This window comes from Physella acuta, unplaced genomic scaffold, assembly GCF_028476545.2.
Source record: "Physella acuta isolate Inbredline_101_S28 unplaced genomic scaffold, ASM2847654v3 ptg000627l, whole genome shotgun sequence".
Lineage (NCBI taxonomy): Eukaryota > Metazoa > Mollusca > Gastropoda > Physidae > Physella > Physella acuta.
In genome coordinates, this window is record NW_026732146.1 from 514305 (window position 1) to 533137 (window position 18833).

Sequence of the window (18833 nt, forward strand, 5' to 3'; positions counted from 1 at the left end):
TTAAAAGTATCTTTCATTTTGTTTTCAGTGGATTGTTTTACTACGGTCTCTTGAAAGTACAATATTTTTACTTGTTTGATTTCTGCTTACTTTCATGTTATAATTTTACCAATCCAGCCCTAACTGAGGTAAAAAAAACCAGCCCTAAACTGTGTGAAGAAACCACTCCTAGCTGTGGTAAAGAAACCAGCCCTATCCGCGGGAAAGAAACCAGCCTTAATCGAGGTAAAGAAACCAGCCCTGAGGTAAAAAAAAAACCTAGCCCTAACTGTGGTAAAGAAACCAACCCTAACAGACCAAAAGCTACTACAGCTATTCTATTATGTTCAAATTCAATTTTATTTTAAGAAAATAAAGTCGCATTCTGTGGTCGGCGTGGTCGAGTCGGTAAAGCTCATGGTTGCTAAACCGAAAAGTCTCGAGTTCGAACCCTCGGGCAGATGAGGCTCGTTAGCTGGGGACAGCCACTCTTCTAGGAGAGACAACTCCAAAATTAAACAACTGCTGCCTTGTAGATTGTTCTTGGTTGGACAAAGGCTATGGAAGCAAATCCAAAAAGAAAAGCAGGCTGAAATCGGAGTCAATGGCCTCAATGGCGCATAACCAGTTGACACGTAACGCTTAATTGTGTTGGAGGCGTGGTCGAGTCGGCAAAAAGCTCATGGTTGATGCATTCGAACAGTCTCGAGTTCAAACCCACTGGCAGATAAATCTCGATTCCCTTCAACACTAATAATTAAGAACGAAGAAGAAGAAGAAGAAGAAGTCGCATTCTATTTTACTACATAACCTTCAGTAGAGATCTTAAGGCATTAAAATAATGACGGCGACAAAAGTTTGACAGATTTTTTTTTGTACGGATAGGTCCATGTGAGAAACAGACATTAGTTAAAGTATTATTTTCATCTGTCAAATTGTAAAGCTGTTACTCTTCTTCGCTCTTATCTTAATGCTCTTGTTGGAAGGGAAGTATTACGCGTAAACAAGTAAGCCAGCTTTTCTTTTTGGATTTGCTGCCAAGAACAAACTACAAGGCAGAAGTGAGTTAAATTTTAAGTTGCTCCTAGATGAGTTGCTGTCCACATCTATCGAGCCTCAATTACACGGGGGTTCGAACACGAGACTTTCGGTTCAGCAACAGTGAGCATTGAGGGACCAGACCACTAAAGCTGTTCAAATATGTCGGATATGTTGTCAAATTTATATGCACGTTTTACACTTACACAAATAGCTTCATCAGCAGTAGTTATTTTACTGAGCCTTTTTATAATATCCACCACAAACATAAAATGTACAGGTTACAACACACAATAGCTATGGCACAGAAGTGAATTACAATAAAGTCAAAATGAAAAGTTTTCTGATAAATATTTTATTCAAATCAAAACATTCTTCATTTTAAATCGTGCAAAACAATTCAATGACATTCATTAACAAAATAATGTTCATATTTACAGCCAAACTGATTAGATCTTCCAAAAGTAGAATAGAGAGAAAGAGACAGATTAAAATGACGATTAAAGCATGTAACGGAAACAAAGCATTTCAATCAATTTGTTAAAAGTGTATAAAATAAATTTAGAAGACATTAAATGCAGTGTACATGGGGCTATAGACGGGAAAAGTTCCGCCATTTTGTTTGTTTAAACTGTGTAAACAAGGGGAGAGAACTAACAGTTACATTAGTGAAAAAACTCCCCACTATAATTTCCTTCAGAATTTGATCCACTGTGGGGATGGCGATACAACAAGACATATCCCAGCCTGTAGACAGGTGCTCCACTGGAGCCTGGACATGTACATGTTGTGTACCAGTACCTGGTCCAGCCATCCCTCTCATGTTTGTGTGTCCATTTTCCTACAGAGACCTGTTTAGGACAGCCATGAGGATGTGACACTATAACGATCAACTTGTCCACATCGAAAAATCTCCCGTATTTGACCCATACCTCCTTACATAGATCATTAAAGCGCACACACATCTTTCCCAGTTCATCAACCAAATTTAAGTCACAAGTCACATATCTCAACTCACACATGTCTCTCCCAAGGTCTATCTCATCCAACACCTCCCAGCCATCAAGACTGACCATTGGACTTTGATTATCATCAAAACCTAAAACGCATTTGGTCTGTCTCGCCTCACTAGTATCAAACACCACGTGTGTGGCTGTCAACACATTAACCACCCCCCACTCTTTACTGGGTGTGGCAGAGACTTGACACTTGGTACAACGACAAGTGCCATTGTTATCTCTCTCTCTGTGTTTGTACACACTACACACCCTCCCCGTCCCTAACCTCATCACGTGACGTCCTCTGACATTATAAGATGGATATGGAAATTGAGTGTCTGGGTAAAATTCTGGTCTCTCTAGACTGGTGAATTTAGTCTTTACCTGGACAGTTAGGGCTGCCAATGTTTTGATTGTCTCATACATGAGCTCGTCGTCATAATAAGGTGAGGGGAGACAACCTGCGTTGAAATCTTTAAGAGGTATAAAATCTTTGTGACCTGGATTCTTTGTGCAGCCAGTAACATGTTTGTGTAGATCAGCTTCTCCTCCATAGCATACCTCAACTTCATGATTTCCTTCAGGAACAAAAACGTTTTTAGATATAAAAGCAAAGATACAAAAGAAATTAGTAAATGTTAAAAAGTTTTTACCATGTGAGTTTATTTAAGGCATGTTTTAGCGCAATTTCCATTCTGGAGAATTTTGTTTATTAACCCGTCATTTCTGGATGTATGAATGAATGGATGAATGTATGGATGTGTGTCCGCAGCTTTAAGTCGTATCTCCTCCTCAACGAAGCAATATCGAGGACTAGTTCTAAAAGCAATTATGTTAAGAAATGTACGAGGATGATAGTGGGCCAAAAAAATTCCGGAATTCCTTCCTGGATTTCCCTCAAAAGCCAAAAAACCTCGAAAAAATGCAGCTTTTGGCCCATATCTATCTCGGCAACCAGACCACTTAGCGACTTGAAACATTTACCAATCGATTCCTGCCATAAATTAGAACAATATTGCAGAAGAAAGTTTTCAAAAATATCCTTTCGTTCGGTCACACATTTTTTTTAAAACTTACATTATACATAATACACTACAGTACTATATAGCAATAGAGTTATATGACTAAAAACCATTGCGCGTCGACTGAACGTGATGGCGCAGCCATGGAACGTGATGACGCATCTATTGAACGTGATGACGCTTGTGGTGTGGTTGGATAACATAAGGAAATTGCGCTAAAATTGTCACTAGACTTTTTAATTAACTTGTTTTACTTTCTAGTCATACTTGACAGAGTGCAAACAAACTTAACAACTGATGGACCATATTAATAAATTATAGACTACTAATTAAATAACTATAAAGAAAAGAATGGATCACTTTAATCTATATATTGGATACCTTTTTGAATGTTTAGGAAGAGACCCACACTTTTCTTTATAGTTATTTAAATAGTAGTCTATAATTTATTTTCTACTTTTTAGTGCATTAGTAAATAAAAGCTTGTTATTTAAAACGTTTTTTATAAAAACTTTTTTTTAGTACTTTACATGTTTTTATTTTTAGTACTTTACACGTTTTTATTCACACTACAGTTTCATGACTAAAAACCATTGCGCGCATATTGAAACGTGATGGCGCAGCTATTGAACGTGATGCCGCGTGTAGTGTGGTTGGATAGACATGCCTACTAATTCGGTCCAAATTTTAATTAATTCATAAAAAATTCAAAAAAAATTCATTAGGCATCCAATTAAGTCAAATTTAATTTCAGATTGCATTGTCTTCATGTCTTGACCAACGTGACAAATGTGAATCGTATCGGTCAAGTAGAAGTGACCGCATTTTCACTCCTGCGTTTCGATCTAGAATGACGACTGACGACAGAGGAAGTGAGTTAAATAAAAGCTTGTAAAAAATTAATAAAAAACGTTTTAATAACAAGCTTTTATGTAATAATGCACTAAAAAGTAGAAAATAAATTATAGACTACTATTTAAATTACTATAAAGAAAAGCGTTGGTCACTTTAGTATCTATTAGATTCTTTTACTAATGTTAAGGAAGACACCCACGCTTTTCTTTATAGTTATTTAAATAGTAGTCTATAATTTATTTTCTACTTTTTAGTGCATTATTACATAAAAACTTGTTATTAAAACGTTTTTTATGAATTTTTTTTCAGTACATTACATGTTTTATTTACAATAGAGTTACATGCCTAAAAACCATTGTGCGCCTACTGAACGTGATGGCGCAGCCATTGAACGTGATGGCGCAGCTATTGAACGTGATGCCGCGTGTAGTGTGGTTGGATAGACATGCCTACTAATTCGGTCCAAATTTTAATTAATTCATAAAAAAATAATTAGGCATCCAATTAAGTCACATTTAATTTCAGATTGCATTATCTTCATGTCTTGACCCACGTGCCAAGTGTGTATGGTATCGATCAAGTAGAAGTGTGCGAATTTTCACTCCAGCGTTTCGATCTAGACAGACTGACGACAGAGGAAGCAAGTTAAATAAAAGCTTGTAAAATCCCTTGAATTATCATTTAATTACACATTTGCATTTTCAGGTTGTTTTTTAAAAAATAAAATAAAATTGTAATTAGACGTTTTGTATTAGATCTATGTATAAGTAAACCATCTTAGATGATGAAAGTAGGCTACAAGTAAAAAAGAAGTATTACTATAGTACATCTGTATCAGTTGTCACAAGCCGATGATGAAAACTGTAATACTAAAGCGAACATGCAAGGCAAACTGACGCTGTCAATAACATGTCTGAGACAAAAAATAGAAAAAGAAAAAAAAATGGACCACATTGGTAAGGAGATCTGAAGAACTTAAATTTATTTATTGACCACGTAGATAATATTATTAAGCTTATACAAAGTTATTTTAATAACTGATTTTAAAATAATAACTTTTTAAATACAGGTAAAGAAAATGACTTTAACATTTACTCTACAGGAAACGTCATAGATTTATTTTTGCATCATGTCATAACTATAGATAATCTGTCTTATCCTGACGCTATTTTTAACACAATTCCTCTTTCATTGAAACAAGATAAGTTAAAAAGCCTTAGTTGAAAACAAAAAGTTAAACTGTCACAGATAGTTAGAGATAGGAGAGAACTTATTACGATTAATCTGACCTTAAGAAATTAAACATCAGGTCATCGATCTGAATTTAATTTAGTTACAGTTTAAACTTTTACCTGGAAAAAAAATATCTGTCATCCTAGAATTTGCTGGATCTTTTTGGATTTTCTGTATGACCACATCTAAAATAAAAAAAAAATAAAAGCAAGAGCCATTCAAATAAAGGAACACAATTTCTTTTAGGAATTTAATATTTAATAAAAGACAATAAGGTAGTTACATTCAATATGACTTATAGATTTATTTTCTATAAACAATTGTTTTAAAACAATTTCATGCTTAAGCAACCACCACAGTCTTAAATTATTTACATCTGATTTGTGTGAGAGTTTATTCCTACACTACACACATTTGCACTAATTTCATAAAATTAACACATCTGACAAATTTCCGAAAAACATACATTTTACTTATAGGCAATGTCTCAACTTTCTCTTCTTTTGTAGCAGCATTTTCCATGTCTTGCAGAGCTGTGTCAGACAATTTAATAATTACTACATGATAATGTTAATTATTACAAGGTTAACATTTTTTATTCTAAAAGAATGTTGCAGCTACAAAAAGTAGCATATTTTGTTGGATGTCATTGCGATTCTTTAACTAATTGTTACGTTATCAATAGAAACGTATTCAGCTTAAAATACAGAATAGATAAGGAAAAAACAACTACAGCAAAGTAAAGTAATTACCTTTTATAGGGCCTATAACCAGAAGGTGAGGACAACAAGACAGTCTCTCTTGTCTATGCGGTATCTCTGGAAATGTTAAAAGAAATACAAGTCAAATATAAAGAAAATAGTCTTGTTGTAACACACAGGCAGGTAGAGCTGCAGTTAGTGGAGAAAAAACTTTGTTAGATTAATAAACTACTAACTAACAGTAAACTTAGCTATCACTTTTTATTGATTTAATTGTTTTTTTTTTAAAATTGTTTTAACTAACTCTTTATCGTTAATTCATTAGGAATCTCACACTTCAATACATTTTAAAAAAAATATTTTGAAACTTATATATCTCCCCCTAAAGGACCTACTAGATACGGAATAAAACCATGCTTGCCTAATACTCAAAATAATTTTAAGTCTTAGCTATTAGGCTTATATAAAACGTAGTTATTTGTTAAAATCTATTGACACAGTGGAACAAGCGGACAATGCACATTGTAGCCTGTCGTAATTGAAAATCTCCTTATTCTAAAAAAATGTGTATGTCTCATTAAATAATTAGCCATGTAGTTTGTGGAGGGAGGATATATGGAGTTTAAATGAGATTTTCTTGATCTAATCGGTCACACCTCGACTTTAAAGACATATTTAACCCGGGTACTGGCCAAAAACACCCCTTCTCCCACCCCTGTTAATTACCACACTGTCTTATACTCCGATGACAATACTTTTATAGTTCAAATTTGACCACAGTTATTTGGTTCAACTTCTACTTTTAATGTTCCGTGTGTATTTACAGTTGTAGTAAATATTGTTTGGACTTTAGTGGGATTGTTGTCGTCAGTGCGGACACAGGTTTTTGCTACATGGGCAACATCTGGCTTTTCTCATCTTACATCACAGGCCTTGCGTCTTAACTTCCAAACGCAGTTATCCAACTGTCTATTTGATTATGGAACCATTAGTATTTTAGTAGTAATAAGAAGTAGGTTAAATATTTTAGCACACTGATTTATTAATTTAAACAAATCAAATTTAGCAATAGAAATATACTATATCTATAATTATTATACGGCCATTTTAATAGACCACGATATAGTTTAGTTATGTCTACAATAAGACAAGCAAAAATTATTAGCAAGCTTAAATTATTGGAAAAAAGAAAACGACATAAAATGTGTAATATTGTCATAGTGTGAAACACGTATAAAAAGATTGAATGCTATTTAATCTATCACCACCAACCTTTGGTATTTAGCAGTAAACTTATTAAGTTAAAATGGCGACATGGATATTACAAGGTTTTACTTTAAATTTTACTTCCGTAATATAGGGCTTTCCCGATCTTAAATATTCGAAATAAATCTCTGAGAACCGGACTTTCCCGAAAAATATAATTACGCATTTTAGAACATTGTCGGTTTCAATCGCGATATTACTAAAATATTTATTCCATTTAGGCAGTGCGGGAGAGAGGTGTAGTCCAGTTAAAGTAATAAAGTACTGGGAAGTGTTCATAGCAAACAGGAAAATGCTTTTTTTTTTGCGGTGAATTGTGTGTTACAACACCTCTTGACACCAGGTCTAGTGATGTCATTCCATGTAGTTCTACATTTTAACGTATTAGTGTAGGTTAAAATGCTCAAACGGTAACAAAACACGACTCCTACATAAAGCCGCATAATTTATTTTACTTAAGATAAAGCTTTTATTAGATTGTTGTCATGGTCTATTATATTTTATATTTTTTTAATATGTGTAACAGCATTATATTAGACATATCATGTTGTATTTTACACTAAAAACAGAAAATAAAAATTATTTTCAATGTATCATTCAGGTGTTGATCAATATTAAATGTGCTTGTTTTTGGTAATCTATCGTTTTAGGCACGTAGAATAGGCCAATGCTAGTAATGTGGGGAAAATTGTACTTTGTATTATGGATTGAATACACGTATTTCATGATATCTTTGTGTCAGATATAATAGATAATTAAATATTAAACCTAAAGCAATTTTTAAATATATCAACATAGGACAGGGAAATTAACTTTAAAACAGCCGTGTTTGAGAGCAAAAAATAAACAAACAAAAAATACAACCATGGACCAGATGTCTGCTAATTAGCTTGGTTGCATCTCATAAAAACATCGATACTATTTATTACTAAAAGGTTGTATGCAATTGTTTAAAAACAAGTACACGAATGACACTTTGAAACAGTTTTGTATATATTTTAAAACGTTAATCCTCATTAGAGTAAGAAATATTTACCGAAATGTACTTAGTCACATTTTTTTATATTACTAGTTTTAGCCGAGTTTACTTACTTAAAACGAAAGATTACCTTATTTTTTAAACATCTAATTATATATTAGGACCTGATTTAGTCTCACCACTTGGTTAATTAACTGTCTCGCTTGCTTACCCGAAAGCTGCAAATTTTGATCGTAGGTCGTCCTTTAATGGGACTGCGACTCGTGTTATGAAAGTAAAAGCTTGCCGGAAACCACTGGTCAAATAACAAAAAAAATGCTCGTATTTTGTTTACCATGTTCCAATGTCCCTTGCCAATAAGAATTGCATGATTAGGTAGTGACCGTATACAGAGTGAACGGCCTTTGCACACGGTGCGTAAATTGACGACAGAAGTCACACAGCGTGTCAGCTTGTTCATTATTCAAAGTTTTTTTATATTTATCTTGTATTCGTAGACACTGGTTGGGCATTAAGTTGTATAAATCTTCAATTTACTTTGTCGAATTTGGAACATAGATTTGAGTAGGAATTGTAATATTCTTATAGTAAGAGATTATTTAGATATGTATAAACACAACATTATGTAAGAAAAACTAAAAATAACGAAAACAAATAGCGGCCATAAATAAATTGACTCCCGTGCCATGATACTTTACAGTTTTATTTTTTAGATTCTTTGTTATCTGCTATATTGTAAGGTTTTCCGGTTTTCGTCGCATGAAACAAGGATTTGTTTCTCCACATAAATAACCTGTGAAAATAAATATCTTCCAGAGACGATCAAAAGACTTAAAAGCAAATGCATAGTTTCAAATAATCCACTTTAGGTGCATGTACATTATTAAGGTTATGTTTAATTCTAAGTCTAACGAAAAAGCATGGCTGACGTACCAGCATAGTAGGACTGTACGGAAATCAATTTTGATAGGTCGGTCTTATTTTACGTCCTTTACTATCACCATCATATTTGCTTCTGAATAACTTGAACTATTTATCAGTATGAATAAAAAGAGTTAGTGTTTTGTAGCAACAATCTTCTTCAATTACTGGAGAACTGTTAGTACATGAAAAACGTGTGCATTCAAGTTGCGATTAGAAACACAGCGGGAGTGATCTCCCCTTTACTATCTCGTATGTTCTTGTATAACAATAATGGGAGGTCGGTAAATCCAGAGCAATCGTACTATGCAAATAGTTTTTACCAATTATTTTTTCGATACTTATGTTTGTTAATTAGAATAGAATCGCGTTGAAAAAAAGATGGTGCACCAACATGAAAGAAAATAATGTGTGTTCTAGTGCGTAAAATTAATACCTTGTAAATAAAACCTTGATTTATTTCAAAAAGTTAATTAACAATCTAATTAAGTAAATTTAATTAATATTATGGCTATGCACATTTATTTTTATAAAAGGAAGCTTCTTCATTTGGAATGATTATAATTTCTGGTAGACAGAACTACACGATTACTCATCTAATGCACTCTCTTAAAACATTTCATGTGTTTTAAAGTGTGACAAGGCAAATGTATTGATCAATCCATGTTGGGTTTTACATTCAGCGAGATATTGATACTACCCTAAACCTTGAGGTTCATACGTTTTAGGGGACCATTTTCAGAATGAACATGTGGAAGTTTTTGGGTTTGGGCTAGCAACCCGTCATGTGTAAACACAGCGCTACGGAAACGGCAACAAATCTAAATCACACCTTCATGGGAGAGCATCTGAGGTTTGAGGTAGCTTAACCTGATATAACGAGTTTAGATAAAAGCAGCGAGGAAGTCTCTACTCCGACGAATTCCTTTGTGATTCCCAAAATAATTATACGAGTAGGTGCTTGAAATGTGCGTAGCATGTACGAAATATATAAAATAACTCAAGTGGTCAATGAAATGTCATGATACAGGATCAACAATCTGGGTGTTAGCGCAATGAGATGGGCAGACTAAGTCCTTACTACAACTGGACTAGGAGCAACTGTAATATATTCTTTGTTGTCTGATGGTCAACACCGGGAAGGAGTTGGTATTATCATGGATAGTGAATTAAGAAAACATTGATACGGTAAAAACCAATCAATTCAACAAAGTGAATGATCCAAGGTAAGAACTGGAGTCAGACGGGGCTGTGTCATCTCACATGTCATCTTATTGTTGGTAATTGACTATATTATGAGTAGAGACACTCAGGACAAGCCAAAAAGAATTGTTGGGGAACTTACAAACCACACGGAAGACTGCGACTTTGCTGATGACTTGGCTCTACTCTCATATGACTAAAAAGAAGTTCCAATTAAAGAAAAGCATATTGCTAAAAGCGTTGGGCTAAAGATAAACTCCGGGAAGAAAATACTAATGAAAGTAAAAACTAAAAGTGCTCTCAAGCTAGATGAGGTCGAAGACCTAAATTACCTCGGCAGCTATAACTCAGCAAATGGCTGCAACGAGAAAGATATAGACTAAAAAAATAGCAATGGAATCACAGGCTTTCCAAAGACTAGCTAGGATCTGGAAACCATCCTCACTGCAGTGAGGAACCAAAATAAGTATTTACAAGTCTAAGTTTCGTTCTGTACTCCTCTATGCTGAAGAGTCATGGAAACTAAACAAGAAAGTAGAAAGCCGCCTTAGAGGTTTGCAAAGAAGATCCCCCCAATCTGTTCTCAAGATAAAGTGGAACGACAAATTACCGAACAAGGAAATACGACGAAGGACAGGCTTAAGCAACATTGTCTTAGATATTGTCTTAGAAGTACGAATGAAAAGATGGCGATGGCTGAGCCATGCCATTCGTGTGAACAGAAGAAGAATCCACAACGTGGTGCTAAAATGGACTCCACCTGGAAAGAGCAAAATATGGAAGAAGAAGTGCAGGCTACTGGCAAGACCTGGCATGAACTAAAGTGGCTCGCCCAAGGCAGAGTGGAATGGCAAATACTTGTTGCTTCCCTATAATCCACAGGGGGTGACGAGAGTTAAAATAACTAAATTATCTAAAGGTCAGAGTGTACTGCCTGTCTTATTCAAATATAACTCCACGTATTAGTACATAGAACTGTGCGTACTAATTAGGATGTGTAATTTCTCATCCCCATACTGTCCGTCATTAAGCCCGTGGGTTTATGGCTGGCTTTTGCTTTCTCCACGGTCAACCGGATCACCTGGATTCAGTGTGAAGATACGTTGATAGGACAACAAATGTTCACGTTTTGACGTTTTTAACTGATTCATCAGATGACTTACATGGGGAGTAAGAGATTAAACGAGAAATATTTTAAATAAAAAAAGTTGAACTAGACAGAGTAGCTCTAACACCATAATTCAAAACAAAATTGTTCGTTTCTAAAAACACACACAGACCACCTAAAATTGTAATATCTAGGTGACAATTGTCGTTGGGCCTGAGGAATTATAGGGTCTTAAACCTTTTGTTGTAGCCTGCAACCCGGCAAAAACAATGGTAAATTTTAAAATGTAGAAGAGATTATTTTATTTGTATAATAAAATGTAGAAAAAACACATTAGCCTTATGTTGTTGATTCTAACTTTAGCGTGAAGGATGATGATAAACAATAACGATCATAAAGAAAATAAAACAGGAAAAGTAATAAATGCCGTCCTCATAGACATTCTAATTTTCTTGGTTATTCCCCTTAGACCGTACAAATTTTCTTCGAACTCCAATTTCTTATAAGTACGAGCCTATTTTTCCACAGCTAAAAATTTGAAAAAGTGATAGAGTTGTATTTTTTCAATTTATTAAAATACGAAACCTTTAAGTCGGCTGTTTTCAAGAAGGCGTTATTAAAGGCATGTTACAACGAGAATCGAAACAAAACCATTTAAAGTATTTTTCATTTTGTTTTCAATGAGTATTTTTTTTACTCCGGCCTCTTGAAATACAATATTTAAACTTGTTTGATTGTTGCTTACTTTTGTGTATTAATTTTATCAATCCAGCGCTAACTGCGGTAAAGAAACCAGCCCTAACCACAGGAAAGAAACCAGCCCTAACAAACCACGCGTTATTTCAGCTAAACTCTGAACGTTTAAATTCAGTTTTGTTTTAAGAACATAAAATCGCATTCCTTTTGACTACATACTTTTTATTTGAGATGTTAAGACATTAAAACAACGGCGGCAAAAACTTGACCGATTTTGTTTTATTTTATGTAGGGTAAGGCAATGTGATCAACCAACATTGAGTATATCATCTATAGAATTGTATAGCTGTTATTCCTCTTCTTCGTTCTTAATCCAAGTGTTGAAAGGGATTCCAACCAACACATTTAAGTATTACGTATGAACTAATGCGCCGTAAAGGCCGTTGGCTCAAACTTTTCTTGTTGGATTTGTTGCCATAGCTTTGTCCAATCAAGTTCAAACTATAAATCACTGGTGAGTTGTTGATTTTGGAGTTCTCTCCTAAATGAGTTGCTGTTCCTTGCTTTTAAGCCTCATCTGCCTGGGGGTTCGAATTCGCGACTTTTTCAAAAAACCATGAGCTTAACCGACCCGACCTCAAAAGCTATTCAAACATGTCGGGTTTGTTGTCAAATTTAACCTACAATTTACATCCACTACAAGACTTACACATATAGCGACATCAACAATAATTGTTTTACTGAGCGTTATATCAAAAACTGTACAGGTTACAACACACACAATTTTATTCCAGTCAAAACATTCTTTATTTTAAAATATTTGCAAAACAATTCAACACATGACATACATTCATAAAGCAATACAATTACAAATAATGTTCATATTTACAAGATAAAAGTAAGAATAGATATATAGATATGGATAGAGAGAGAGAGAGAGAGAAAGAGAGATAAAAGTGACGACGATTAAAGCATATTACAGAAACCAAGCATTTCAATCAATTAGTTAAGGTGTATAAAATATTTTAAAAGACATTAAATACATTGTACATGACGGGAATTGTTCCGCCATTTTGTTTGTTTACATTGTGTAGACAAGGGGAGAGAACTAACAGCTACATCAGTACTGCCACTCCCCACTATAATTTCCTTCAGAGTTTGATCCACTGTGGGAATGGTGATACGACCACCCGCCATATCCCAGCCTGTAGACAGGCGCTCCACTGGAGCCTGGACATGTACATGTTGTGTACCAGTACCTGGTGTGCCTGAAATCACTCTCAAGTGTGTGTGTCCATTGTCCTACAGAGACCTGTTTAGGACAGCCATGAGGATGTGACACTATAACGGTCAACTTGTCCACATCACCTAATCTCCTGTATTTTTTCTTTACTTCCCTACATAGGCCATTAAAGCGATCAAACATCTTGTCCAGTTCATCAACCAACTCTAACTTATCTAAGTCACATGTCACATAATTCAACACACACCAGTCTCTCTCAATGTATGCCCCACCCACCACCTCCCAGCCATCAAGACTGACTCCAGGACTTTTATTGTCATCAAAACCTAAAACACACCTGGTCTGTCTCGCCTCACTGTCATCAAACACCACGTGTTTAGCTGTCACTACACGAACCATCCCCCACACTTTGCTGGGTGTGGCAGAGACTTGACACTTGGCACAATGACAAGTTCCCCTTCTGTCACTCTCTGTGTACTTGTACACACTCTCCACCCTCCCCGTCCCTAACCTCAACACGTGACGTCCTCTGTCATTATAAAATGGATATGGAACTTGAGTGTCAGTGTAAAACTCTGGTCTCTTTAGACTGGTGAATTTAGTCTTTACCTGGACAGTTAGGGCTGCCAATGTTTTGATTGTCTTAGACATGAGGTCGTCGTCATGGTAACGTGAGGGGAGACAACTTGAGTTGAAATATTTGAGAGGTATAAAACCTTTGTGACCTGGATTCTTCTTACAGCCAGTAACATGTTTGTGTAGATCAGCTTCTCCTCCATAGCACATCTCAGCTTCATGATTTCCTACAGGAACAAACAGGTTTTTTAATATAAAGGTTTTTAAATTTAAAAGAAATATGTAAGTATTTAAAAGTTTTAAAATGTGAGTTTATTTATGGCCAGTCTTTTTTTACTTTTTTAAAATTTTACTGTCTTATCATACTTAATAGAGTGCAATAAAATTTAGCAATAGATGGACCATATTGACGTGGAGATCTGAAGACTTTCAATTTATTTATTGACCATGTAGATAATATTCTTAAGCTTGTATACCTTTTAAAAAATAAAATTTCATGTCTGAGTAAAATAAATAGCTTTATTCTTTGGGAATTGACATAGATTTTTTTTTGCAACATGTCATAACTAAAGATTGTCTTATCCTGATGCTATTTTTAAAACAATGCCTCTTTCATTGCAACAAAATAAGCAACAAAGGCCTAATAGAAAACAAAAAGTTAAATGGTCACATGTATATAGAGACAGGAGTAGGCCTATTACCATTAATCTGACCGTAAGAAATTAAACATCAGGTCATCGATCTGAATTTAATTTAGTTACTGTTTAAACTTTTACCTGGATAAAAAATATCTGTCATCCCAGAATTTGCTGGATCTTGTTGGATTTTCTTTATGGCCACATCTAAAAGAAAAATTAAATGCAAGAGCCATTCAAATAAAGGAACACAATTTCTTTTAGGAATTTAATATGTTATAAAAGAAGATAAAGTAGTTACAATAATTATTAGTTATAGGCTTTTTTTCTATTAACTATTATTTTTAACCTATTTATGCTTAATCAACCATTACAGTGTTTAATTATTTAGGCTTATCCTACACTACACAGATTTCCACTAACTTCATAATATTTACAAACCTGACAGTTTCACTGATTCACATACACATATTTTACCTGTAGGAATTGGCTCAATTTTCTCTTCTATTGTTGCGGTAGTTTCCATGTCTTGCATTGCTGTTTCAGAAAATGTGTATATTAATACATGATAAAGAAAACTTTTACAAGGGTATAATTTTTTCTTACTTACTGACAGAATGTTGCAGCTTCAAAAAGTAGCACATTATTATTATGCTGGATGTCATTGTGCTTCTTAAAATAATTGTTAAGGGATCAATATAAATATATTCAGCTTAAAATGCAGGATGGATTAGGAAAAAAAAATTACAGCAAATTAGAGTAATTAACTGTTATAGGGCCTATAACCAGAAGGGCAGGACAACAAGACAGTCTCTCTTGTCTATGAGGTCTCTCTAAGGAAGTTAAAGGAAACATAAGACAGACATAAATACAATAAAAGTCCCGTTGTATCATGCAGGTAGAAAAATGAAACTTTGTTTGATTTATAAACTACTAACTAACAGTTTGAGTTGCCATAGCCTTAACTTTTTATTGTTTAAACTAATTCTTTATCATTAATTAATTAGAATTCTTAAACTCCAATAAATACTCCTTATTATTTAATTTTTTTTTTTAAATTATAAATCGGCCCCTATAGGACCTACATCTATAGATAGACTAGTTATAGATATGTAAGCCTTTATATAAATATAAATTAACTTAAATTATTAGTGACAAAACCACTGTAATGTAGATTGTAGCTATGGAATTAACATCATTAGTTGATTAGAGCCATATTACATGATTTGTACATGACTAGATCTAGAGACTCAAGCTGCTAGCTAGTCTCTAGACTTGATTCTAACTATAACAGTGTTATAACACTGTCTTATAATAATTAAATAATAGACTTAGTATAAAGTATAGTATAGATAGATTGTGTATAGATCTAGATCTAGATCTTTCTAGAAATCTAGATCTAGGTCTAGATCTAGATCTACATCTAGATTAGAAATATTAACAAACATTAATTAGCCTCTCAAGATCTAGATTAATTTCTACAAGATATAGATCTAGATTTTAGTACTTATATCTATCTAGAATTCTAGATAGAAAATTAGTTGTGAATTCATGTAGGCCTAATAATATGATATTTATATAATATAATAATAATATAGCCCTAGGCCCTAGATCTACTGTTACTAATAATTAATAATTTGTTAGGCCTACTACTAGATTCTAGTACTAGTCTACTAATAAATTTAAAATGGCGTGTCTGATGGTTAAGTGAATTACAAGGGTCAGCTGCTATAGTATAATAATAGTGCTAGGCGAATATTAAAATATAATTAGATCTAAAATACTAAATCTAGATTCTAGACCTAATTATAACAGTGCTTTTTCACAGTTAAAGAACTTCAAAAGGCTATTTGTAAGTAAAGTATCAAAAATATGTCGAATCTTAGAATAAACACGAGAAAATAATTGGCTATTGTAAATGTAACTAATATGTTCGAATTTAATATGAAGTGATAAAAATACACTAAAAAATATACCTTTTTGTCTATTAGGGCCTAGATCTACTTAAATATCCATTTTAGCACAAAAACGAAGAAATGAGATTAAATTTAGTTTCTGTCCCCACCCCCACCCCTGGCCTGCCCTACACACACTAATTAAAAACACACATTAAAACCTAATTGCAATTTCACTCGAATAATTGATCAAACTCGATACCCATTTTTATAAATGTGTGGTGTAAGACGGAGTAGTTGGTATGTTAAGAAGTTTAAAATTGCACATTGAATATCAACAATTTTTTTCGTCCATCGAATCGTGCAATACTTTGCTCTACGTTTGAACTTTAGGTAAATAAAGTTTAGTATGAATGGTAATATTTATATAATATAAGATTAATATTATGGAATTATTCAAAAATATAATATTTAAGGAGCACAACAATTAGAACTAGATCTAGAACGTACCTTTTGTTGTAGACTGCTGAGAAATGACGATAGTGCCTGGATATTCCAGAGGTTTATTTTTAGATTTTTTAGTCATATCTTTGTAATGTGAGGTTTTCCCGTTTTTTGTTTACCGTCGAAATAAGTTTTTACTATTTTTAGTTACTAGATTCGAGGTCCGGATGTTTCCATTTAAAAGTGAGAAATGAAATCTATTTTAAAATTTGAGTGCCGGTCATTCAGCTTCATCATCATCGTTGTTGTGGATCCTACGACTCCCCTGGAAGTTTTAGTCCGCCCCCCACCTCCCCATAAAATTTCAAGTCCCAGCCCAAAGATCGAAGTCTGGAAGAAACACTGGAAATGACTCTTTTGGTGTTCTGCCAAGAAAATAAAAATAGACCAACAAAAGCGGAGAGGCTTTTTTTTGCGGCCATAAGTGTCTTAGGCACAAAAGAGAAAAGATAATGAGGTAGGAGATTCAATAAATGCTAATATTGGCGTCGGGCTCGGGAATTGAGTAGAGTTGGCTATCGATGCCAGATATGATGTGCCCAGACTGATGTATGTGGTGACAACAAAAAAATCTATTGTTGAAAATTAACTAATTAAAAAGGCTGTTTGGGAAAGAATAAATAATAAGACTTAAAAAAATTGAGTAAGGAGAATTGTCTAGTAAACTGTTGCGAAAAAACACTTTTTTTTGTATGTGCAGAAAATGAGTTAATTAAAATTTTATCATATAATTCTAGCTTAGTTATTTGATACAAGGACCAGGTTTTCCAATAAATAACGTGTCAAATTAAATAACTTCACGTGCCATTCATTGAAGTAATGTGACTAATAGCAGAGTAAGCCTGTTCTATGCTTAGGCTGTCTTTACTTTCCACCCCACCCTCTTTTCTTGTGGCTAACTTGAACTAATTGTTGAGCAGCTGCAAGTTTTTTTTAATACATCAAAATACATTCGAGCATGAAGGAATATGATAAACAATAACGATTATAAAGAAAATAAAACAAGACAAGTAATTAATGCCATCCTCAATGACATTCTAATTTTCTTTCTTTGTTACACCCCTTAGACCGTAAATATTTTCTTCGAAATCCAATTTCTTGTGTATACTATCTACCCTTTCCGCAGTTTCAAATTGGAAAAAAGTGACAGTAGTTGTTACTTTTTTTCATCTAATTAAATATTAAACCTTTATGTAGGCTGTTTTCAAGGCTTTATTAAAGGCATGTTACAATGAGAATCGATACAAAACCACTTAAAAGTACTTTTCATTTTGTTTACAACAAGTTTTTTTTTTACTCAGGCCCCTTGAAATACAATATTCACTTGTTTGATTACTGATTACTTTTGTGTGTTAATTTTACTAAACCAGCCCTAACCGCGTGAAAGAAACCACCCCTAACATCGGGAAATAAACCAGCCCTAACCGCTGGAAAGAAAACAGCCATAACTTCCGAAGAGAAACCAGCCCTAACTGCCGGAAAGCAAACAACACTAACCATGGAAAAGAAACCAAATCTAGCTGCCTGAAAGAAACCAGACCTAACAGATCCCAAGTTATTTCTGGACGTTTAAAATCAGTTTTGTTTTAAGAACATAAAATCGCATTCTTTTTTACTACATACTTTCATTTGAGATATTAAGGCATTAAAACAACGGCGGCAAATCTTGACCGATTTTGTTTTATTTTGAGTACGGGTAAGACAATGTGATCAACCAACATTGAGTATTTCATCTATACAATTGTATAGCTGTTATTCCTCTTCTTCGTTCTTAATCCAATTGTTGAAAGGGATTCCACCCAACACATTAGAGTATTACGTATGAACTAATGCGCCATAAAAGCCGTTGGCTCAAACTTTTCTTTTTGGATTTGCTTCCATAGTCTTTGTCCAACCAAGAACCAACTACAAAACAGTGGTGAGTGGTTTGATTTTTGAGTTCTCTCCTAGATGAGTTGCTGTTTCCAACCTCATCTGCATG

The 18833-nt window shown here is 34.0% G+C and overlaps 1 protein-coding gene across 3 annotated transcripts; it reads right to left on the reverse strand.

Annotated features, from left to right (window-relative positions):
- Positions 1-1349: 1349 nt before the first annotated feature.
- Positions 1350-17446, reverse strand: LOC131948166 (uncharacterized). 3 transcript variants are annotated; one of them, XM_059309698.1, is made up of 5 exons: positions 16859-17446; positions 15221-15286; positions 14931-14990; positions 14595-14660; positions 1350-2593 (listed from the first exon to the last, which is right to left on the reverse strand). In XM_059309698.1, exons 1-5 carry the CDS (start codon positions 16932-16934, stop codon positions 1683-1685), a joined length of 1179 nt encoding a protein of 392 aa, XP_059165681.1. In that variant the 5' UTR covers positions 16935-17446; the 3' UTR covers positions 1350-1682. The 3 variants fall into 3 exon arrangements, with proteins under 3 accessions (XP_059165681.1, XP_059165682.1, XP_059165680.1); XM_059309699.1 differs by lacking the exons at positions 14595-14660; positions 14931-14990; positions 15221-15286; positions 16859-17446 and adding exons at positions 5245-5310; positions 5599-5658; positions 5878-5943; positions 7099-7167; XM_059309697.1 differs by lacking the exon at positions 1350-2593 and adding an exon at positions 12876-14045.
- Between the last annotated feature and the right edge of the window lie 1387 nt (positions 17447-18833).

Bases quoted from the DNA above. Each gene is read 5' to 3' on its own strand.
- LOC131948166 (XM_059309697.1), bottom strand. From the start codon at position 16,934: ATGACTAAAAAATCTAAAAATAAACCTCTGGAATATCCAGGCACTATC. The intron at 14,661-14,930 runs GTAAAATATGTG...TTTTTCTTTTAG, and splicing joins AATTGAGCCAATTCCTACAG to ATGTGGCCATAAAGAAAATC. The intron at 14,046-14,594 runs GTAAAAGTTTAA...TTGTTCCTGTAG, and splicing joins GACAGATATTTTTTATCCAG to GAAATCATGAAGCTGAGATG.